Source organism: Dryobates pubescens, chromosome 34 (genome assembly GCF_014839835.1).
Source record: "Dryobates pubescens isolate bDryPub1 chromosome 34, bDryPub1.pri, whole genome shotgun sequence".
In the NCBI taxonomy this organism is placed as follows: domain Eukaryota; kingdom Metazoa; phylum Chordata; class Aves; order Piciformes; family Picidae; genus Dryobates; species Dryobates pubescens.
Window position 1 is genome coordinate 6,598,916 of NC_071645.1, and position 23,687 is coordinate 6,622,602.

At 56.4% G+C, this 23,687-nt stretch overlaps 2 protein-coding genes across 2 annotated transcripts; one reads left to right on the forward strand and one right to left on the reverse strand.

Moving 5' to 3' along the window:
• Nucleotides 1-1,891: 1,891 nt before the first annotated feature.
• THYN1 (thymocyte nuclear protein 1) lies at nt 1,892-10,876 on the reverse strand. Its single transcript, XM_054176141.1, has 8 exons — nt 10,648-10,876; nt 9,952-10,035; nt 8,434-8,675; nt 7,290-7,358; nt 5,963-6,055; nt 4,949-5,044; nt 3,303-3,453; nt 1,892-2,099 (listed from the first exon to the last, which is right to left on the reverse strand). The coding sequence occupies exons 2-8, from the start codon at nt 9,992-9,994 to the stop codon at nt 2,053-2,055; spliced, it is 741 nt and encodes a 246-aa protein (XP_054032116.1). The 5' UTR covers nt 9,995-10,035; nt 10,648-10,876; the 3' UTR covers nt 1,892-2,052.
• Nucleotides 10,877-10,885: 9 nt separating this feature from the next.
• ACAD8 (acyl-CoA dehydrogenase family member 8) lies at nt 10,886-22,266 on the forward strand. Its single transcript, XM_054176140.1, has 11 exons — nt 10,886-10,992; nt 11,753-11,853; nt 12,331-12,500; nt 14,563-14,672; nt 14,916-14,992; nt 15,256-15,393; nt 17,436-17,571; nt 17,661-17,758; nt 17,877-18,029; nt 20,595-20,697; nt 21,626-22,266. Exons 1-11 carry the CDS (start codon nt 10,911-10,913, stop codon nt 21,676-21,678), a joined length of 1,221 nt encoding a protein of 406 aa, XP_054032115.1. The 5' UTR covers nt 10,886-10,910; the 3' UTR covers nt 21,679-22,266.
• The last annotated feature ends 1,421 nt before the right edge of the window (nt 22,267-23,687 follow it).

The window sequence follows — 23,687 nt, forward strand, 5'->3', positions numbered from 1 at the left end:
AAACCCCATGGATGAAGATGTCTTTGCCTTCCAGGAGTGTTTGCTTTAGTGGCCCAACAGGAGCAGTCCTGGGTGTAAGCACAATTGTCTGGCAAGGCAGTGTAAGATCATCAAACACCTGGAGGGGTTACCAGGTGCATGAGCCTGGGGTGGGGTCTGGTTTGCTTTCCCCTATATCATAGTATCAGTCAGGGTTGGAAGGGACCACAAGGATCAGCCAGTTCCAACCCCCCTGCCATGGGCAGGGACACCTCACACTAGATCAGCCTGGCCAGAGCCTCATCCAGCCTGGCCTTAATCACCTCCAGGGCTGGGGCCTCAGCCACCTCCCTGCACAACCCATTCCAGGGCTTCACCACTCTCATGGGGAAGAACTTCCTCCTCCCCTCCAGCCTGAATCTCCCCACCTCCAGCTTCATTCCATTCCCCCTAGTCCTATCACTCCCTGAGATCCTGAGCAGTCCCTCCCCAGCCTGCTTGGAGCCCCACTTCAGATCCTGGAAGGCCAGAGTAAGGTCACCTCATTTGTGCCCTCCTCGGGAACCCAGACTTCGGGAGGGAAGCCTCCATTCCCACTTCCCCTCCCCGGAGCACTCCCCCTGCCAGCCGGCAGGGCCCTCCCTGGCTGGCCGCAGAGAGCAGCCGAAGCCTGAGGTCACTCCAGGGCGAGGTACTTCAGGAGAGCATTCCATGAGCACGGCGAGGGGCAGACAGCCCTCCAGCAGCCCTGGCCCCCAGCTGGGTGGCTTTCTCTTCACTACTTGGATCTCAGCCTCTCTCCCAGGCAGAGTCAGCCGCGGGGGGAGAGAGGGTCGGGGGAGGGAGGGGGAGTGTGCAAGTAACTAAACCAAGCAGTGCAACCTGTAATTAAGCCTCTGCTGTGTTTACATGTTTCTTAATTCGTTGTCTTTTCAATGGCTGTATTTTAAAACTCGGGGAGGGGGAGGGGGGGTGTCTGGGGGGTGGAGGGGGGGGAGTTTGTCTCTTCAATTAAAAAGAGCCAGCCCTGGCTGTCAAATGCTGTGCATGAGTTTGTCTGGTATGGTTTCTGTTGCCTGGCCTGGGTCTGGTTGTGTTGCTTTGGGGTCGGTTGGTTGGGGTTTTCTTTCCCCTCCCCCCCCTTTTTGTTCAGTGCAGCCCTCCAAACGTGCTCCTTGAGTTGGGTCTTTTGTTCTCTTTTTGGTCTTAATGAGTTCTGGCGCTGCTCAGAAGGTGGAGGTCCCCCACAGAGCTCAAAACTCAGCTTGATTTTTCCCCCCCATTTCCCTGATGGGAAGTGGTGCACCTGCAGGAAGTTAACTGGGAGCTGCTTTGCAGGGTGTGTGCAGGGAATGGATAGCTTCAGGGAGTGCTGAAGGTTGGAAGGGACCTTAGAGGCCATCCAGTTCCCACCCCTCTGCCATGGGGATGGACACCTCCCACCAGCCCAGGTTGCTCAGGCTGCAGGGAGTGCTGTAGGTTGGAAGGGACCTTAGAGGCCATCCAGTTCCAACCCCCTGCCATGGGGATGGACACCTCCCACCAGCCCAGGTTGCTCAGGCTGCAGAGAGTGCTGTAGGTTGGAAGGGACCTTAAAGGCCATCCAGTTCCAACCCCCTGCCATGGGGATGGACACCTCCCACCAGCCCAGATTGCTCAAGGCCTCACCCAACCTGAACACCTCCAGGGAGGGGACATCCAGAGCCTCCCTGGCAGCCTGTGCCAGTGTCTAGTTCTCCATTTCCTTGCTTAGTGACACCTTCCTGCACAAAACCATCCCTCTGCAGCCCCTGGATCCTGCAGTAAAGCATCCTCAAGGAGAATGAAGCTGTTTGGCTCTTCAGGAAGAGGTCAGATGCAGACCTCCCCACTGGGAAGGACTGAAGGCTGTAAGTGATTCCAAAAGGCTTTATTGAAAAACCAGCAGAACTAAGAGTGTGTCAGGAGAAGGGCTCCAGGCTGTGTGCAGGCAGGGTCTGGTTGCTGTGATTCAGCCAGGGGACTTGAGGGTTACAGCTGGGCTAGGCAGGTGGCATCAGCAGGCTGGGCAGAAGCTGTGCTGCTCTCAGTTTCCTATTGTGGCTTTTCCTCTTCCAGGCTCAATACAAAATCAAATTCCTCTGCATTGGGAAGGGAAGGAAGAAAAAGCTCTAAGTGGAACTTCCAAGTTCAGAGATTCATAGAATCATGGAATGGGCTGGGTTGGAAGGGACCTTAAAGCTCAGCCAGTTGCAGCCCCCCTGCCATGGGCAGGGACACCTCCCACCAGCACAGGGTGCTCAAGGCCTCATCCAGCCTGGCCTTGAACATACCCAGGCAGGGGACAGCCACAGCCTCCCTGGGCAACCTATTCCAGTGTCTCCCCAGCCTCACCCTCAACAATTCCTTCCTCATCTCCAGTCTCAGTCTCCTCTCTCCCAGCTCAAAGCCATTGTTCCTCAGCCTGGCACTCCCAAACCTTGTGAAAAGTCCTTCCCCAGCTCTCCTGGAGCCCTTCAGATACTGGAAGGTTGCTCTGAGGTCTCCCTGGAGCCTTCTCCAGGCTGAACAGCCCCAACTCTCCCAGCCTGTCCCCACAGGGGAGGTTTTCCATCCCTCTGATCATCTTTGTGGCCTCCTCTGGACCTCTCCACCAGGTCCCTGTCCCTTTTGGGCTGGGGGGTCCAGAACTGGACACAGTGCTGCTGGTGGGGCAAGCTCTGCATGTGAGGGCTGCCTCTCAGGGGGAAGGGCAGCAAGGGTATGATGTAGGGTAGGGTAGGGTAGGGTAGGGTAGAATAGAATAGAATAGACCAGACCAGGTTGGAAGAGACCTTCAAGATCATCAAGTCCAACCTATCACCCAACACCATCTAATCAACTAAACCACGGCACCAAGTGCCTCATCCAGTCTCCTCCTGAACACCTCCAGGCACAGGGACTCCCCCACCTCCCTGGGCAGCACATCCCAATGGCCAATCTCTCTTTCTGGGAAGAATTTCTTCCTCACCTCCAGTCTAAACCTCCCCTGGTGCAGCTTGAGACTGTGTCCTCTTGTTCTGGTGCTGCTTGCCTGGGAGACCAACCCCGACTTGGCTCCAACCTCCCTTCAGGGAGTTGCAGAGAGCAAGAAGGTCTCCCCTGAGCCTCCTCTTCTGCAGGCTAAGCAACCCCAGCTCCCTCAGCCTCTCCTCCCAGGGCTGTGCTCCAGACCCCTCCCCAGCCTCCTTGCCCTTCTCTGGACACGCTCCAGCAAGTCAACCTCCTTGCTAAACTGAGGGGCCCAGAACTGGACAGAGGACTCAAGGTGTGGCCTAAGCAGTGCAGAGGAAGGAGGTTCTCACCTGGAGTGAGTGGCTGGATGGAGAGCCGTTGCCTGGTGAAGAGCATCATGTCCTTGAGGGGCCCTCCCCCTGCCCTGTGTGCCAGGTGGTGAGCCTTCAGCTCCGCCAGGGGCAGGAAACGTTTCGTCATCCGCACGAACTGCACATCCACCTGGGAAGGGATGGGGAGCCAGGGAGCATGGCTGGAGAAGGAGATGGCCTCCAGAAGGCTGGTTTGTGTGTGTGAGGATAGAGAACACAGCAACCTGATCTAGTGTGAGGTGTCCCTGCCCACGGCAGGGGAACTGGATGATCATAGCATCAGTGAGGTTGGAAAAGACCTCAGAGATCATCGCAGTCCAACCTGGCACCCAACACCTCCTGACAACTAAACCATGGCACCAAGTGGCATGGTGGAGTCCCCATCACTGGAGGTGTTTAGGAAGAGACTGGATGGGGTGCTTGGTGCCATGGTTTAGTTGATTAGATGGTTTAGGGTGATAGGTTGGACTGGATGATCTCAAAGGTCTATCCTATCCTATCCTATCCTATCCTATCCTATCCTACCCCATCCTATCCTATCCTATCCTATCCTATCCTATCCTATCCCATCCCACCCCATCCTATCCCATCCTATCCATCCAATCCATTTTTGAACACCTCCAGGGATGGTGACTCCACCACCTCCCTGGGCAGCACATCCCAGTGGCCAATCTCTCTTTCTGGGAAGAATTTCTCCTCACCTCCAGCCTGAACCTCCCCTGGCACAGCTTGAGACTATGTCCTCTTGTTCTGCTGCTGCTTGCCTGGGAGAAGAGACCAACCCCCACCTGGCTACAACCTCCCTTCAGGCAGTTGCAGAGAGCAAGAAGGTCTCCCCTGAGCCTCCTCTTCTGCAGGCTAAGCAACCCCAGCTCCCTCAGCCTCTCCTCATAGGGCTTCTTGAGGTCCCTTCCAATCCTAACAATTCTATGATCCTACAAACTGCAGCTGCAGCCTTGCTCTGCCTCAGAATGGTTTGGAAGCTTTAGCTTGCTCCAGGCTAAAAGAACTCCCAGCTATGCTGGCAGGTGATTTGTTTACATGACTCCCTGCCCTGTGCACTAGCAACAGACATTCCTCTTGGCACTGACAGTGCAGGATCAAGCTGTGGGATGTAGCCAGCCTCTGAAGAGTCACTCCCCTGTAATTTGCTGTGCCTCAGAACAACTGCAACCCAAGCTGCACACCCATGAGTGGTACTCAAGAGATGTTTCTTCTCTTTCCTAACCTGCAATTCTGCCATGCATGGAGGGCAGCTCTGCATCCAAGTAAGATGTGGAAAGTTAGGGGAGGTACATTTTGGCAGGCTTCTGGAAGAAACAGGGGGGGAAAGGCAGAACTCTCAGGCTTGGATAATTCCCTTGGAATCACAGAATCAAGCAGGTTGGAAAAGACCTCAGAGATCATCAAGTCCAACCTGTTACCTAAGACCTAACACCTCCTGACAACTAAACCATGGCTCCAAGTGCCACATCCAAGCCTTATGTGAACACCTGCTTGAAAGAGAAAAAGGTAGGCAGGCCAGGCCAGAAGCTTATGATGTGAAGTAAGATGGAAAGAGGCTTCTAGCTTCACTGGGCTTGCAGCCAGAGCTTGAACCAGTGGTGTTTGGTTCACTACATTACCATGGACCATTTGGGGTTCTCTTTTCTGCTGGTGGCATCATAGTGAGGATCCTTCTCATCAAACTGGGTGTGGTCAGGGTATGCCTCCTTTACAACCTGAAGCAGAAGGGGGGAAGAATGGGAGACAATCAGCTGGAAACCACAGCCAGCCAAGGGCATGAAACATCCTTCAGCAAGCTGTGAGTGGACACAAGGAACAATCCTGCTGCAAACCCCTCCCAGCCTGGCTTTCCCTGAACTCCACTCTGATGGTGAGAGATTGATTCCCTTCCTGTATGTGTATGGGTCCAAGCACTGCAGAGCAGCATGGCTGCTGAAGAAGCAGCATCACCTTCTTGGAGGCAGTGTGAAGGAGCACAGGCAGCACTGCAAACTAAGCAGAAGCACAGAATTGTTTAGGTTGGAGAGGGCCTCTAAGACCATCCAGTCCAACCAGCAGCCCATGGCCACTAAACCATGGCCCCAAGTGCCATGGCCACAGTAGCCAGGAGGGGGTTGGTCTCTTCTCCCAGGCAAGCAGCACCAGAACAAGAGAACACAGTCTCAAGCTGTGCCAGGGGAAGTTTAGACTCAAGGTGAGGAGAAAGTTCTTCCCAGAGAGAGTTGTTAGCCCTTGGAATGTGCTGCCCAGGGAGGTGGTGGAGTCCCCGTCCCTGGAGGTGTTCAAGAGGGGCTTGGATGTGGCATTTGGAGCCATGGTTTAGTTGGTGTTGGGTGACAGGCTGGACTTGATGATCTTTGAGGTTTCTTCCAACCTTATTGATTCTATGACTCCTGAACCCCTCCAGGGATGGGGACTCCACCACCTCCCTCCCTGGGCAGCCTGTCCCAGTGCTGTCAGTCTCTGTGGCACCTGAGTCAGCCCTGCTGTGATAGGCACCAATGAGCCCAGGCTCATTTGCTGCTCTGACTGAGCAACTCTTGCACTCCTTTGGTGCTGAGACAGGAGTAGGGCTAAGGAGCAATTGGGTAAGGCATTAATTATCACACACAGGAGGAGATGAAGGCACTCACCTTGACAATGCCAACAATGCCAGGCTCTTTACAGTTGCTGTGGTAGAAGAAGGCCTGCTGCCCAAGCTTCATGGCTCTCAGGAAATTCCTTGCCTGCCAGGTGTAAAAAGGAGACTCTGAGCTCTTTGTATCAAGCTCTTGGGGTTTCACTACCAGCAGCTAGGAACAAGAACTAACAAGCAAAGTGCTTAGAGCTACTCAGGTAAGGTTTCCTACAGCTGTCATACAGATGTTTCCTGCTCCAATGACACAAATTAAGGGTAAGGAGCAAGACCCTGTTGGGTTAGAAGGTGCTGGAAGGTGTCCAGAGAAAGGCCATGAGGATGAGCAGAGGCCTGGAGCTGCTCTGCTATGTAGACAGAGAGAGGGATTTGGGGTTGTTCAGTCTGGAGAGGAGAAGGCTCCAAGGAGACCTCATTGTGGCCTTCCAGGATCTGAAGGGGGCTCCAAGAAAGCTGGGGAGGGACTTTTGAGGGTGTCAGGGAGGGATAGGACTTAGGGGGATGAAGCAAAACTAGCAGTGGGGAGACTGAGATTGGATGTTAGGAAGAAGTTGTTCCCCAGGAGGGTGGTGAGAGCCTGGCACAGGCTGCCCAGGGAGGTGGTGGAAGCCTCCTGCCTGGAGGTGTTTGCAGACAGGCTGGAGGTGGCTGTGAGCAACCTGCTGTGGTGTGAGGTGTCCCTGCCCATGGCAGGGGGGTTGGAACTGGCTGAGCCTTGAGGTCTCTTCCAACCCTAACAATTTTATGATGCTAAGATGTGTGTGAATTCAACAGCTTCACCTCACTCCTTCAGAGACAGCAGAAGACTTCACTTAGCTGTCAGCAGCCAGGCAACAGAGGAGATCACACATGGGAGGGAAGCCAGTGTGGATTGGGAGCCTGGAATGGAAAGCTGTAGACTGACAGGGCTCAGTGCCTGGGTAAGTACAGACTTGCTAAAAGGTGCCAAGGGAAATACAGGCTGGTGGCAGCTAAAGAACACCTGGGTGACTTGACAGAACATTACCCAGCCTCAACCTAACTTGACCTAGACACAATTAAGCAGGAATTTAGTCTCACTGAATCACAGACTTGTCAGGGTTGGAAGGGACCTCAAGGGTGATCCAGTTCCAACCCCCTGCCATGGGAAGGGACACCTCCCACTAGCTCAGGTTCCCCAGAGCCACATCCAGCCTGGCCTGGTGCTCTGACTCCCATCCAAATGCAACTGTAAAACCAGGCAGAAGGAGATCCTCCAGGCAAAGGGAAGGAGTTACCTGTGGGGCCAGCCACCTCCTTCTCCATTGCTAGTTCAGCATCTCCCATCTTTGACACGTGCTCCTTACCTGATAGTTCCTTACTCCATCCCAAAAGGTTGTCTGATTGGGCTGTGCTTTCAAGTCATCAATGCTGAACTGCCAAATGGAATGGAAAGGCAGGTGAAGTTCAGGGGGTGGTCTGGCCTGTATTGTCTGTATTTTGCCTAAGCATTTGTTCCCAGGAGCTCCTTTGATTCTAGTACAAACTTGACACCATCTTCCTTTTGCTCCCACAGGGGCTAGAGAAAAGCCTTCACAAAGGAGGAGCAGTGCAGCAGTGTAAAGGCACAGTCTGAAATAGATGCTGCCCCTGCTGTCAACAGCTGAGCATCCTCAGCACCTGACTCCCCCTCTTACTCAAGTATCAAACCCCATGCCTGTCACCCTGGAAGAGAACAACATAATGGCTTTCTCCTTCACAGGATCACAGGATGGAAGGGACCTCCAGAGATCACCCACTCCAACCCCCCTGCCAGAGCAGGGTCACCCAGGGCAGCTCACACAGGAACACATCCAGGTGGGGTTGGAAAGTCTCCAGAGGAGACTCCACAACCTCTCTGAGCAGCCTGCTCCAGGGCTCCAGCACCCTCACAGTGACAAAGTTTTCCCTCCTGTTCCCCTGGCACCTTCCCTGCTCCAGCTTGCCCCCAGTGCCCCTTGGCCTGTCCTTGGACACCCCTGGGCAGAGCCTGGCTCCATCCTCCCCACACTGCCCTGCACATCTTTATCCCCAGCAATGAGGGCAGCCCTCAGGCTCCTCTGCTCCAAGCCCCAGCTCCCTCAGCTGTCCTCACAGAGAGATGTTCCACTGCCTGCAGCAGCTTGGTGGCTGTGCTGGACTCTCTCAAGCAGATCCCTGAGGCCCTTCTTGAACTGAGGGGCCCAGAACTGGACACACTATTCCAGATGCAGCCTCAACAGGGCAGAATGGGAGCAGAACCTCTTTATACCTACTCACCATACCCCTTCTAATCCCCCCCAGGATGCCATTGGCCTTCCTGGCCACAAGGGCAGGTTTACTACTCAAAAGATGGGCTTTGAGACGTAAAACCACAAGTGTGTTACTATTGCACACAGTCTGAACTGTCTGACCCTGTAACTCAGGCACTCATGCCCTGGCCCCTAGAGAAGCTGCTGCTGTGCTCTGAGTGAGGAAGGTTTTGGTGCTTACTTTCACATCCACTCCCTTCTCCAGCCTGCTCTCTGGTTCTGACTTCAGCAGCCAGTGGCAATATGTTATCTTGCTTTCCTCCCCACCAGAGTCAGACTCCTTTGTCTTCTTCCAGTTCTTCCATCCTGACTTGGAACCCCCAGCTGGAGGTTTTGTGGACTTCTCTTCTTCCTCCTTCTCCGAAGCCTCCTCCTCCTCCTCCTCCTCAGTTTTGGCCACTTTAGCAGCAGGCTCTTTTTTATCTTAAAAGAAACAATTAAAACACCCCAACCATACTCAGCTGGACCCCACTTTGAGCCTGCCAAGAACTGCTGCTGAAACACTTGTCCAGGCTGGTTCCACACATGGGTGTTTGACTGCTGGAGGGGAATCCAGTGAGCAAGAGGAAAACTCATCAGCAAAGGAAGATATTTAAACCACTGCAGTAGCTGGAGGGCTTGGATGAAGCCTCCACTGTGCTTCCTCTTCAGGGAGGGGTTTAGATCCCCATTTGTGCAACACTCAAGACAGCAAAAAAAGCCCTCAAGAGTTAATAAAAAGTGATTAAAGGGCAAGGAGGTGGTGATTTGCTGCAGTCAGTTAAGCAGATGAGTGGCACAGACACAGAATCACAGAATCCTAGAATGGCTTGGGTTGGAATGGGCCTCAGAGATCATCTACTCCAACCCCCCTGCCATGGGGGACACCTCTCAGCTAGACTCAGCTGCTTGAGGTTTCATCCAGCCTGCCCTTGAACACCCTCAGGGAGGAGGCATCCACAGCCTCCCTGGTCAGCCCATTCCAGAGTCTTACCACCCTTGTACTGAAGATCCAGCCTAACCCTGCTCTCCCTCAGCTTCAAACCATTCCCCCTTGTCCTATTGCTGGACACCCTTCTGAGAAGTCCCTCTGAAGCCTTGCCATAGGATCCCCTCAGGTTCTGGAAGGCTGCTGTAAGGTCTCCCAGGAGCCTTCTCTTCTCCAGGCTGAACACTCCCAGCTCCCTCAGCTTATCCTCATAGCAGAGGTGCTCCAGCCCTTGGATCATCTTTGTGACCCTCCTCTGGACTTGATATTCACCTCACACCTTGAACCCCATGTAATGCTGCCTCAAGTGCAAGGCTTTTTGTCCACAGAACCACAGACTTTGAGGGGCTGGAAGGGACCTGGAAAGATCATCTAGTCCAACCCCCCTGCCAGAGCAGGGGGTCTTTTGGGGTTTCTTTACAGATGGTCTCCCATCAGCTTCCTGCCACTACCCTGGGTGTCCTTTGGCTGGCCACCTCTACCAGACAGGATGTGAAAGCTCTTCATGAGTTGTAGTTCTTAACCACCTTGTGCTGAGAATACCTCACTGCCCCTGTGGTACAGCTGGCAGCCTTGTCTGGGCCACACATGGCTGCCCAGGCTGTTAGACAGAGGAAATGCTGCCTGTTAGACATGTGGCTTGGAGAGGCAGACAGTTGACTGTCTGTACTTTCACTAGAGCTTGGATCCTCCCGTGAGCGATGCTAAATGAGTCAGGATGTCAGCACAGACCTGCTGCTGCTCCTTTGTCTCTCTTCCTGCTCGGCCAAGGCATCTCTGGGCTCTTTGAATGATCTTCTCCTCCCCGAGGAGCACCTGTGGAACGAGAGGAGAAAAAGAGAGAAGTGCTGCTCGTTCAGGAGAGGTGATGAAAGTGAGGAGCAGTGAAAGCTGTACAGCTAAGTGGAGAGTAAATCGGTGTCCTTCCTTCAGCTCAGCCATTTCCTCTATCAGTGCGAACGCTGGCACCGGCTGAGGACCACACCCGTGGTGAGCTGGAGGCAGCAGGGCCCTCCACACCCGCGCTGCTGGACACCACCGAGGGCTGCTCTGCTCCGCAGCCCTGCGGCTGCTGGGGAAGGAAGGGTCCCGACGGTGCCCGGCCGAAGCCTGGCCTCTCTCTGCCGTGCGAGGGCAGCCGTGCCTTCGAAGGAGAGGGCACCGCTTGCCTCGCAGCCCAGCCCAGCCTGGCACCGCGGGCTCCGGCTCAGCCTGCTGCCGGCAGGGCTGGGGCGTGCGGAGCCCCTTCGGGAAGGGCAGCCAGATGCCGGCCCTGCCCCTGCCCCCTTCAGCCGGCAGCCCTCCGCAAGTTCTTTGGTTCGGAGCTGGCCTCCTCCGGCCGGGGCGGCTGGCATCAACTTTTCCAGCTCCCGTACCGCGCATCTCCCCTCCCTCCCTCCCTCCCAGCCAGCCCCGGCTCCCCCTCACCGGCTGTGGCCGCAGCGGAGCGGGAGCGGGAGCGGGGCCGTGCCGCGGGATGCTGCTGCCGCCTGTGCCGGGGCCGGGCAGCGGCAGGAGGAAGCGCGGCGCCGCCGTCCCGCCCGCTCGGAAGCGGTGCCCGTTATGCAAAGCCGAGGCTCAGCCCTCGCCGCCTTCCCCGCAGCCACCGCGCCGGGCAGGACTACAGCTCCCAGCCTGCCCCGCCGCAGCCCGCCGCCCGCCGCTGCCCGCCGCTGCCGCCCGGCCCCGCCATGGCCTGGCGAGCGGCTCCCCGCGTCGCGGCCCGGCTGCTGCTGTCGCCGCCGCGGCGGGGCATCGCCTCCTGCATCGACCGTAAGGCTCCGCGGCCGCCGGGAGAACGGGGCGGCGAGCCTCGGCCCCTCCGCCGGCCCGGCCGGCCGCGGGGAGCCGCCGCCGGCGCTGCCCGGGGTGGGGAGGCGGCGGCGCCGGGGGTAGGCTGAGGGCAAGTCGGTGAGCGCGGGCCGCAGCGGGGGGGTGTCCCTGCTCCTTGCTCCAAGCAGGGCGGCAGGCCCCGGCGGTGCCCACCGTGCCACCCGCACGGGAAGCGCCTTCCGAGAGCTCTGCCGGAGCGCCGGGGCTCGGCAAGCCTGAGGCTGAGGCACGGAGTATGTCCCAAGGAGATGGCAGCGCCCGGACGCCCCAGCGCTGTGTCCTGTGTCTGCAGCACTCTGCTACGGACGGCTGCCAGGGGCTGTGCTGACCTTCGCCCGGTCCTGAGCGTTGAGCAGAGGCAGCTGGGACCTTGGGTTGGTTTGGTCTCAAGAGAGCCCCCCCCCAGAGCCCACCACCCTCTGGCAGCACGGTTCACGATGGCCCCAGGGAACAGGGAAGTGCTCTCTGAGCTGCTTGTGTGAGTTAAAGGACGTCCCAGCTCTGGAGGCTTTCAAAACCTGCCTGGACGTGTTCCTGTGGGACCTTCTCTTGGGGACCCTGCCTTGGCATGGGGGTTGGACTGGATGATCTCCAGAGGTCACTTCCAACCCCTCTCAGCAGCGGTTTGGGGTACAGCAGATGTGGCAGCTCTTGCTTTGCCACGCCAGGCGTGCATTAAGATCTCTTGCTGCTTTTCCAGCATCCACTGGCCTGACTGAGGAGCAGAAGGAGTTCCAAAAGGTTGCCTTTGATTTTGCTGCCAAGGAGATGGCTCCTCACATGGCTGAGTGGGACCAGAAGGTATGGCAGCCTCAGAAGGGTGACACTGCCCTTAGGGTGTGAAGGGCCTTGGGTCTCATCAGAGGGGTTCCTGCAATAGCTTCTTGGTGCTGTGATGGCATCTGTGGAGTCTGTCTTGGAAGCTGCTCCCCTGTGTGATATGGTATAGGTGATCCTGCTCTGGCAGTGGGGGTTGGACTAGATAATCTTTCTAGGTCCCTTCCAGCCCCTAACATTCTGTGATTCTGCTGCTGTGCTTTGGGTGGGAACCATCAGCAATCCCTTGCAGCTTCCCAAGCCAGGCTGTTCGCTCTGACACCCTGAGTTTACTCCTGAAGGTGGTAGGAACCTTGGTCTAGGTAGCCGTCACCTCTTTAAGCCACCCAGTTGGCTTCAGCTCTCGGGTGTTTGGGACTGGACTTGGTGGCCCAGCTATACCAGAGAGGAGAGTTTGAACGCCAGGACTGAATTCATCCTGAGTGTTCCTTGTCCCCATAGGAAATATTCCCTGTGGAGACCATGAGGAGGGCAGCCCAGCTGGGCTTCGGTGGCATCTACGTGAAACCAGACGTCGGTGGCTCGGGACTGTCACGACTCGACACCTCTGTCATCTTTGAAGCTTTATCAACAGGCTGCACCAGCACCACTGCTTACATGAGCATCCACAAGTGAGTGTGGCTGTGGAGCACTGGATGTGTGGAGCACCAAGCTGGGTGCTGCAGCAGACACGCTGGAGGGAAGGGGTCCAGCCAGAGGGAGCTGGACAGGCTGCAGGGCTGGGCCCATGGCGACCTCAGGAGGTTCAACAAGACCGAGTGCAAGGTCCTGCAGCTGGGGCAGGGCAATCCCAAGCACTGATATAGGCTGGGCAGGGACTGGCTTGAGAGCCAGAAAAGGACTTGAGGGTGCTGGTGGATGAGAAACTCAACATGAGCCAGCAGTGAGCGCTTGCAGCCCAGAAAGCCAATCACATCCTGGGCTGCAGCAAGAGGAGCAGAGCCAGCAGGGCCAGGGAGGGGATTCTCCCCCTCTGCTCTGCTCTGGTGAGACCCCACCTGGAGTACTGCCTCCAGGTCTGGAGCCTCTGTAACAGGAAGGATCTGGAGGTGCTGGAGCATGTCCAGAGAAGGGCCACAAAGATGAGCAGAGGGCTGGAGCTGCTCTGCTATGAGGATAGACTGAGAGACTTGGGGTTGTGCAGTCTGGAGAGGAGAAGGCTCTGAGGAGACCTAATTATGGCCTTCCAGGATCTGAAGGGGGCTACAAGAAAGCTGGGGAGGGACTTAGTGTCAGGGAGTGGTAGGACTCGGGGGGATGGAAACAAAATAGAAATGGGTGGATTGAGATTGGCTGTTAGGAAGAAGTTGTTGCCCAGGAGGGTGGTGAGAGCCTGGCACAGGTTGCCCAGGGAGGTGGTGGAAGCCTCCTGCCTGGAGGTCTTCGCAGCCAGGCTGGATGTGGCTGTGAGCAACCTGCTGTGGTGTGAGGTGTCCCTGCCCATGGCAGGCTGCTGGAACTGGATGATCCTTGAGGTCCCTTCCACCCCTGACAATTCTATGATTCGATGTGACAGCCTGGCTGAGAAGCAGGGATGGTCTGAGGGCTCTAAATCTATCTGGAGGCAGCTCTCCTGGTGCTGATCTTGGTCACTTTTGGGTCTCTGAGCAGACACATCCCTGGGATGGCAGTAAGCAGACAGGCTACAAAACCTAAAGTGCCACCAAGAAGTAACTTCAGCTTTGTGGCATGCATGGTAGGATTAAGCTCTGGGTTGTGTCCCCTGTTCTGCCATGTAAGGTGGCTATAAATAGCAACATGCTGGGAAGGCCTTTGTGCTTTGGTCATGCTGGGGCAGCCAAAGGCAGCAGCTGCTGGCTGTGCCCAGTCCTGCCTGCACAGACATGTTCAGTGCTGGGCTTGCTCTGCATGCAGGGATGCAGTGCCTCCATCCTCCAGGATGCCTCCTCTTGCAGGGGTGGGTTTCTGATGACAGTAGGGCTTAGTGCTGAGGGGAATGCTGAGGCTGGGAAGGAGGAACCTGCTGCTCCTCTGTGCTGAGTGCAAGGGGAGCTTCTTCCTTCCAGCTTTGTTCTGTTTTGAGGTGCAGCACTGCCTCCAGTTCTGGTGCCCACAGCACAAGAAGGACATGGAACTGGGCACAGGGGAGGCCACAAAGATGATCAGAGAGCTGAGAACCTCTCCTATGGGGACAGGCTGAGAGAGTTGGGGCTGTGCAGCCTGGAGAAGAGAAGGCTCCAAGAAGGCCTTAGAGCAGCCTTCCAGTGCCTGAAGGGGGCTCCAGGAGAGCAGGGGGGGGACTTTTGACAAGGGCTGGGAGTGACAGGATGAGGCACAATGGCTTTGAGCTGGAAGAGGGGAGACTGAGACTGGAGATGAGGAAGAAATTGTTGAGAGTGAGGCTGGGGAGACTCTGGCACAGGTTGCCCAGGGAGGCTGTGGATGCCTCCTGCCTGGAGGTGTTCAAGGTCAGGTTGGACAAGGCCTTGAGTAACATGGTCTAGTGAAAGCTGTCCCTGCCCATGGCTTGGAACAAGATGATCTTTGAGGTCCCTTCCAACCCAAACCATTCAATGATTCAGTGATTGCAAGCCTCAGTGCTTGTGACTGAACCCCACAGAGCTTCGTTCTGCTGAGCCATGGATGTTCTTGTATGACCCAGCTCCCTCCCAGGGCTGTGTTCACACTGCTGCTCCTTCTCTCCTGCTCCAGCATGTGTGTTTGGATGATAGACACCTTTGGCAATGAGGAACAGAGGCACAAGTTCTGCCCATCGCTCTGTAGCATGGAAAAATTTGCTTCTTACTGCCTGACTGAGCCAGGTGAGCATCCTCCACCAAGAAACCTTCTCCTTCCCCTCAGTCCTAGCCTGGCTTAACTGGGCAGGAGCAGTGCACAGAGTTGGAGGTGGAAAGTTCCTTCCCATCTTCATTTGGGCAATCAGCAGGATGTGGGGACAGGAAGATAAAGGTTGCTGGGATGCTTGAGCCTTGGGTGTGATCCCTGGGAGAGTCTGCAGGCTCTGGAGCTGCTGCTTCACTGGCTGCTTCTTTAACTTCCTACAGGAAGTGGGAGTGATGCAGCTTCCCTGCTGACCTCAGCTGAGAGGAAAGGGGACACCTACATCCTGAATGGCTCCAAGGTACCTCTTTGCTCATCTTAAAGCTGCTGCATGGCACTGCCTGCACAAGGGGGTCTGGGTCTCACCACCCTTTCCATTTCCTGCTGTCTCCTTATCTCTGCATTCTCCCAAGGCAGGACCTCGGAGCATTCACCAGAGCTTAGTACAGTTGGGTCCCTCAATATTTTCTGGCTGGGGGGGTCTTTGCTCCTCCATCTTTGTACCCCAGCTGCTGCTGCAGGCTCAGGGTTAGCAAACCAAAGCCTTCTCATGTCCTTCTGCAGGCCTTCATCAGTGGAGGAGGTGACACTGATGTGTACGTGGTCATGTGTCGCACGGGAGGCCCAGGCCCCAAGGGCATCTCCTGCCTGGTGCTGGAGAAGGGGACACCAGGGCTCAGCTTTGGCAAGAAAGAGAAGAAGGTATGAGGGTTGGTTTTCACTTTGTGTGTGCCTGAGGGAAGTACAGGGCAGAGATGGGCTCATCTGTGTCTCCTTGATGGCCCCAGAGTCCCAATCTGGTGGGTTTTGTCCAAGCCAAGTCCAGCTTTGGTGAAGTGTGATCAATATCCATCTCTTTGGTAACAGAATGGTTTTCACCTCAGGAAGGGTTTGCTGGATTCTTCTTCCCAAATACATTCATTGTAGTTTCCAGCTCAGCACACTCAGGCCAAACCACGTTAACTACAGATGCTCTGGGGCAGCTTGGCCATGAGCTTGAGGGGCTGAGAGCAGCCTGGGCAGTTCTCTGCTAGGGGCTGGCAGTATGCTACTCCTCAGGCTCACTGGAAGGTGCTCACTGAGCTGGAGGTGTGCTGCCCTTCAGGCCCTCTGGAAGGAGCTCACTGAGCTGGAGGTGTGCTGCCCCTCAGGCTCTCTGGCAGGTGCTCACTGAGCTGGAGGTGTGCTGCTCCTCAGGCTCTCTGGAAGGTGCTCATTGAGCTGGAGGTGTGCTGCTCCTCAGGCTCTCTGGCAGGTGCTCACTGAGCTGGAGGTGTGCTGCTCCTCAGGCTCACTGGAAGGTGCTCACTGAGCTGGAGGTGTGCTGCTCCTCAGGCTCTCTGGCAGGTGCTCACTGAGCTGGAGGTGTGCTGCTCCTCAGGCTCTCTGGCAGGTGCTCACTGAGCTGGAGGTGTGCTGCTCCTCAGGCTCTCTGGCAGGTGCTCACTGAGCTGGAGGTGTGCTGCTCCTCAGGCTCTCTGGAAGGTGCTCACTGAGCTGGAGGTGTGCTGCTCCTCAGGCTCTCTGGCAGGAGCTCACTGAGCTGGAGGTGTGCTGCTCCTCAGGCTCTCTGGAAGGAGCTCACTGAGCTGGAGGTGTGCTGCTCCTCAGGCTCTCTGGAAGGTGCTTACTGAGCTGGAGGTGTGCTGCTCCTCAGGCCCTCTGGAAGGAGCTCACTGAGCTGGAGGTGTGCTGCTCCTCAGGCCCTCTGGAAGGAGCTCACTGAGCTGGAGGTGTGCTGCTCCTCAGGCTCTCTGGCAGGTGCTCACTGAGCTGGAGGTGTGCTGCTCCTCAGGCCCTCTGGAAGGAGCTCACTGAGCTGGAGGTGTGCTGCCCCTCAGGCTCACTGGAAGGTGCTCACTGAGCTGGAGGTGTGCTGCTCCTCAGGCTCTCTGGCAGGTGCTCACTGAGCTGGAGGTGTGCTGCCCCTCAGGCCCTCTGGAAGGAGCTCACTGAGCTGGAGGTGTGCTGCTCCTCAGGCCCTCTGGAAGGAGCTCACTGAGCTGGAGGTGTGCTGCTCCTCAGGCTCTCTGGCAGGTGCTCACTGAGCTGGAGGTGTGCTGCTCCTCAGGCTCTCTGGCAGGTGCTCACTGAGCTGGAGGTGTGCTGCCCCTCAGCCTCTCTGGAAGGAGCTCACTGAGCTGGAGGTGTGCTGCTCCTCAGGCTCTCTGGCAGGTGCTCACTGAGCTGGAGGTGTGCTGCTCCTCAGGCTCACTGGAAGGTGCTCACTGAGCTGGAGGTGTGCTGCTCCTCAGGCTCTCTGGCAGGTGCTCACTGAGCTGGAGGTGTGCTGCTCCTCAGGCTCTCTGGCAGGTGCTCACTGAGCTGGAGGTGTGCTGCCCCTCAGGCCCTCTGGAAGGAGCTCACTGAGCTGGAGGTGTGCTGCTCCTCAGGCCCTCTGGAAGGAGCTCACTGAGCTGGAGGTGTGCTGCTCCTCAGGCTCTCTGGCAGGTGCTCACTGAGCTGGAGGTGTGCTGCTCCTCAGGCTCTCTGGCAGGTGCTCACTGAGCTGGAGGTGTGCTGCCCCTCAGCCTCTCTGGAAGGAGCTCACTGAGCTGGAGGTGTGCTGCTCCTCAGGCCCTCTGGAAGGAGCTCACTGAGCTGGAGGTGTGCTGCTCCTCAGGCTCTCTGGCAGGTGCTCACTGAGCTGGAGGTGTGCTGCCCCTCAGGCTCTCTGGCAGGTGCTCACTGAGCTGGAGGTGTGCTGCCCCTCAGGCTCTCTGGCAGGTGCTCTTTCTCCCCAGGTGGGCTGGAATTCCCAGCCAACTCGGGCTGTGATCTTTGAGGACTGCGCTGTTCCTGTTGCCAACCGGCTGGGAGCTGAAGGGCAGGGCTTCAACATTGCCATGAAGGGACTGAACGGAGGCAGGATCAACATTGGTAAGGCAGGGCCAGGGGAGGAGAGCAGGATCATCTTGTCCCCCATCTGCATTAGCTTCATGTGCTGTGTCCTTGGCTTCTCCCACCAGCTTCCTGTTCCCTGGGGGCCGCTCACGCCTGCGTTCTGCTGGCTCAGGAGCACCTCACTGTGCGCAAGCAGTTTGGAGAACCCCTCGCTAACAATCAGGTAACCTCTCCAGGGCTCTGCTGCTCCTGATGCTGGCTGATCAGGGTGGTGGGGCTGTGCTCCAGGCTTTCCCAGGATGCTCACCTCACCTTTCCCCCCCCGTGCTGCCTGCTGGCAGTACCTGCAGTTCAGGCTGGCGGAGATGGCGACGCGGCTGGTGGCGGCGCGGCTGCTGGTGCGGCACGCGGCGAGGGCGCTGCAGGAGGGCAGGGAGGACGCAGCTGTGCTCTGCTCCATGGCCAAGCTCTTTGCTACTGATGAGTGCTTTGGGGTAGGTTCAGAGACTCCTGGATTCACAGAGGGGTTTGGGTTGGAAGGGACCTGGATCTAGAGTATGGGGGATGGAGAGCTCTGGTATCAAAGGCTGCTGTCGAGGGGAGGGTCTGCGTGGTGGTTCCGGGTGTGGATGTCACTTCCATCTTCTGAAGTGAAGCCCATGCCTTGATTCATGGAGTCATAGAATGGGATGAGTTGGGAGGGACCTTAAAGATCATCCAGTTCCAACCCCCTGCCATGGGCAGGGACACCTCCCACCAGCCCAGCTTGCTCAAGGTCTCGTCCAGCCTGGCCTTGAACACCTCCAGGTTGGGGACATCCACAGCCTCCCTGAGCAACCTGTTCCAGTGTCTTCCCAGCCTCACTGGAAAGAATTCATCCTCATCTCCAGTCTCAATCTCCCCTTTTCCAGCTCAAAGCCATTGTTCCTCAGCCTGTCCCTCCCAGTCCTTGTCAAAAGTCCCTTCCCAGCTCTCCTGGAGCCCTTCAGGTACTGGAAGGCTGCTCTAAGGTCTCCCTGGAGCCTTCCCTTCTCCAGGCTGAACAGCCCCAACTCTCCCAGCCTGTCCCCATAGGAAAGTTTTTCCAGCCCTCTGATCATCTTTGTGGCTTCCTCTGGACCCTCTCCAACAGTTCTGTGTCCTTGTGCTGGGGGCAGCAGAACTGGATGCAGTACTGCAGGTTGGGTCTCAGAAGAGCAGAATAGAGGGGCAGAATCACCTCCCCCTGCTCCTGCTGGTCACAGGTTCCTCAAAACTCAGCCTGGAAACCTCTCTTGCTACCCAGGATGTCAGAAAGAGGTTTGACCTTGTGGCAGCCCAGACTCAGAACCCTCACTTCAGGACCTCTGTTTCACAATACCATTCTGCACTCTCTAGAGGCTGCAGGATCAGCCCCTCCACAGCTCAGGCCTCAGTGCTTTCTCCACTGCTGTCTAGGGGACCATGCAAGGAGACAGGGCAGGACAGGAGAGGAGAGGGAGCAGAGCATTTTTGTTTCCCAAGGATAATATGCAAGTTACAGGCTGATCACTCCTAAGGAGCAGATGGGGACTTCCCTAGACCACTGAGAAACAGATCACCATAAAATGCCCCTGGAAAGGCAAAGCAAGAGGGGGGGGAAGAAAGGAAAGGGAAAACTCCACCTTGACACTTCCTAGATCAGTGCCACTTAGAATCATAGAATTGTTAGGGTTGGAAGGGACCTCAAGGCTCAGCCAGCCCCAACCCCCCTGCCATGGGCAGGGACACCTCACACCACAGCAGGTTGCTCACAGCCACCTCCAGCCTGGCTGCAAACACCTCCAGGCAGGAGGCTTCCACCACCTCCCTGGGCAACCTGTGCCAGGCTCTCACCACCCTCATGGGGAAGAAGCTGCTGTGTTTTCTCAGCACTCTGCATTTCTGCTGCTGCTGCTGCTGTTTTTATGTCCCAAGCTGACAGATGGTGGGCACATGAAGTCCTCTTTCAGCACAAACCAGATCCCTGAGCAGGATCCCAGCCGTTCTGACCACTAGATGGTGATCTGATGGTGTGGTTTTATCATCTCAGCGGCAAAACTTGCTTTGGTGGAGCAGAGTGTTTCCTGGGTGCTTCCACCTGCTTGTGTTCACATCAATGCAGCAGCAATGTGAAACAGCCCTTGGGCAATGTGAGAGCACCGAGAGCAGGGCTGATGGGCACTGAGGGCACCCTGCTCTCACCCCATGCTTTGCTAAGAGATGAACCACAGAATGGTAGAGGTTGGAAGAGACCTCCAGAGATCATCCAGTCCAACCCCCCTTGCCAAAGCAGAATCACCCAGGGCAGGTCACACAGGGACACATCCAGATGGCTCTTGAAAGTCTCCAGAGTAGGAGACTCCACAACCTCTCTGGGCAGCCTGCTCCAGGGCTCCAGCACCCTCACAGTAAAGAAGTTTCTCCTCCTGTTAAGGAGGGACTCCCTGGGTTCCTGTTTGTGTCCATTGCTCCTTGTCCTATCACAGGATATCACCAAAAACAGCCTGGCCCCATGTTGCCCCCCACCCTTCAGGCATTTATAGGCACTAATAAGATCTCCTCTCAGCCTTCTCTTCTCCAGGCTAAACAACCCCAGGTCTCTCAGCCTTTCCTCATCAGACAGGTTCCAGTCCCTTCAGCATCCTCATAGCCTCTCTTGGGCCCTCTCCAGCATATTCCTGTCCCTCTTGAACTGGGGAGCCCAGGACTGGACACAATACTCCAGATGTGGTCTCACCAGGGCAGAGCAGAAGGGAGGAGACCCTCACTTGACCCACTGGCCACACCCTTCTTCATGTCCCCCAGGAGACCATTGGCCTTCTTGGCCACAAGGGCACATTGCTGTCTCATGGAGAACTTACTGTGCACCAGGACCAGAATGTCCTTCTCCTTGGAGTTGCTTTCCAGCAGCTCACCCCCTAACCTGTACTGCTGCATGGAGATTGGGCTGCCCAGGAAAAGAACCCAGAGCCCAGGTTCCCAGGTTCTTACCAAGCTGCTGTCACTGACTTGTCCTTGCCACCATGCAAGTCCCTTCACCACTGATGTTGTCTCCTCAGATCTGTAACCAGGCTCTACAGATGCATGGGGGCTATGGCTACCTGAAGGATTATGCTGTGCAGCAGTTTGTGAGAGACATCAGAGTGCACCAGATCCTGGAAGGTAAAAGACACTCTCACTGCCAGTGACTTGGCACAGAGGCCAGGAGACAGAACAGGCCCTCCAGAGGCCACCACCTCCCCACATAACTCTGACTCTAGGGTGTCAGAATCCTGTTTTGCTCTGAGCACAGGGTGTCCCTGGGTGCTGTGTGTGAATCCCCTGGCTCAGAGCTCTCAGTGTGTGGCAGCAGTGACTGCATTTTAAGAGCCATACAGCAGGGGCAGATCTCCAGTTGCCATGTTAGTGGTGCCTCTGTCCAGTTTCATCTCACACTGTCTGCCCTTTATTGGTCTCAGTTCAGTCTCCTAGCCATTTGTTTTCCCTCCTTTGAAATCCCTTCACCTACCTACAACCAAGGTACCTGAGAAGGGAGAAACACTTTCCCATACCAAGTGGCTCTGCAGCCTTTCTGCCTCTGTGTTGTGCATGTGTTAAATACTAAAGCAGAGCACTCAGGTGTTGGTCTGTGTCCAGTTCTGCTTGACTCCTGGTGCCTGCACCTTCTCAATGGCCCAATAAAAAGCACCAGCATCTACCTCCCTGAAGCCTCTCCTGAGCAATGTGCTTCCACTTGGGCAGCTGTATTTTGGCCCAACACCTCTGAAATGCTACCTCAACTGGTGGGAAGAGGTTTGCTGTGCTGATCAGGGGTAGGATTCTGTTTGCTTTTACTAGGGGTAGAATTGGACTCTCTCTTGCCTGTGTTTCTCTTTCAAGTGGTGGGAAGAGGTTTTCTGTGCTAAGCAGGGGTAGGATTCTGTTTGCTTTTATTAGGGTTAGAATTGGACCATCTCTTGCCTGTCTTTTGCTCTCTCAAGTGGTGGGAAGAGGTTTGCTGTGCTGATCAGGGGTAGGATTCCTTTTGCCTTTATTAGGGGTAGAATTGAACCATCTCTTACCTGTCTTTCACTCTCTCATTCTGCTGCAGGTACCAATGAGGTGATGCGGATGATAGTGGCCAGGAACCTGCTACAGGTCTGAAGCCAGGAGCTAGTTTCCAACCTCCAATTCCTTCCTCTGCTACAGCCTGGTCTGTTTCCCTCCTCTCCCCAGGGAGTGGAGGCAGGGATAGCCCAGTGGACAGAGGCTTTCTGCCTTACATTGACTGGGATCACAGCTGGATGCCGAGCACAGGCTGCCACAGCTGCACGCTGTGCCTGGCAGAGCTGCTGTTCCTAGGCTCGTATTGTGCAGCCTGGAGCTACAAAGCAGAGTCATGAATACGAGCCTCTGTCTCCAAATCTTGATCATGGGCTGCTTGGGAAGGGAAACACTAGGCCTGCTGGTCATCTCTGCTGAATCAGGACTGAAACACGAGCTCCGGGCCGAGGTGCAGCCTATCGCCGTAGGCCTCTTCTCCATCAGTGAAATCTTTTGGTCGAGGGAACTCATTGCTGTGCTTAGAAACCTGCTCTCCTGTGTGCTGATTGCACCTCTGGGGACAAGGTAGCCACCAGAACTGCAGCTCTAATCACCTGCAGAGCGCAGTGGCTTTGTGACTGAGGAGCTGGCTGCCTCTTGGGGATCTGGGAGCACTCTTTTCCCCAGCACACCTCCCTTCAGGCACCCACGGCTTCTTGTTCTCCCCCTTCCCACCACACACTGGTGCTTCACCTTGAAGAAGCCTTTGCAGTCCAGAAGCACACATGAGGAGCTGAGGTTCTGCACAGAAGCATTTAACTCTGTTGCCTCCAATCACTCCTTCCTGCTGTGTACAGGGAAGGAGTAAAAACAGTGCTGTATTAAATTACTTTTTTAAAGCACAATGATTTTAAATCAATAAAGCAATGGTGGTAACTCAGTCCTGAGTGGCAGAGGGAGTGTTTGTTCTCTTCTGTGGGATTTCAGGAGCTCTTGGAGGTAGTGGGGTTGCAAAACTCATCTGTTGAGGTTACATTGTGAGGTTACTGTGTCCAGTACATGAGCCAGCAGTGTGCCCAGGTGGCCAAGAAGGCCAATGGCATCCTGGCCTGTATCAAGAATAGCATGGCCAGCAGGAGCAGGGAAGTCCTTGTGCCCTGTGCTCAGCACTGCCGAGGCCACCCCTGGAGTCCTGTGTCCAGCTCTGGGCTCCTCAGCTCAAGAAGGACATTGAGAGACTTGAAGGTGTCCAGAGAAGGGCAAGGAGGCTGGGGAGGGGTCTGGAGCACAGCCCTGGGAGGAGAGGCTGAGGGAGCTGGGGTTGTTTAGCTTGGAGAAGAGGAGGCTCAGGGGAGACCTTCTTGCTCTCTCCAACTGCCTGAAGGGAGGTTGGAGCCAGGTGGGGGTTGGTCTCTTCTGCCAGGCAAGCAGCACCAGAACAAGAGGACACAGTTTCAAGCTGTGCCAGGGGAGGAATTGGCCACTGGAATGTGCTGCCCAGGGAGGTGGTGGAGTCACCATGCCTGAAGGTGTTCAGAAAAGGCTTGGATGTGGCACTTGAAGCCATGGTTTAGCTGTCAGGAGGTGCTGGGTGACAGGTTGGACTTGATGATCTGAGGTCTTTTCCAACATGCTTGATTCTATGATATGGGTTCCAGTGGCTCTGCTAACCCCTTCAAAGGCGCCGGCTCCTCTTCTCCCGCAGCTCAGGGCAGGGAAGGGCCATCCCCGGGCGTTACCGGCAGGCGCAGGTGCGCTCCGGGCTTGGCTCTGTGCTATGGCAGCAGGCCCTTGAGGCTGCTCCCCCGGCTCCCCGCACGCCCTGCGCAGGCAATTTCTCTCGCAGGGTAGTTTAAAGCGCTCAGGCCTCTCCCCGAAGCTCGCCGCCGTCCCAGGCTGCCCGCGGCCAGAAGAGGTTCCCCACTTCCCCACGGCCCCGGGGGGTGCCCGGGAGGCGCCGCTGTGGCCCTCAAGGGGCCCGGGGTCCCGCCCCGACCCGCCCTGCCGCTAGGGGAGTCCCCCCGGCCCCGCCGCCTCACCCTGCGAGCGGGTGAGCGTTGGCCAATGGGAGCCGCTGGAGGGGTTAGTGGGCGGGGCGCAGCGAGATCTACAGCCAATGGCGAGCGAGC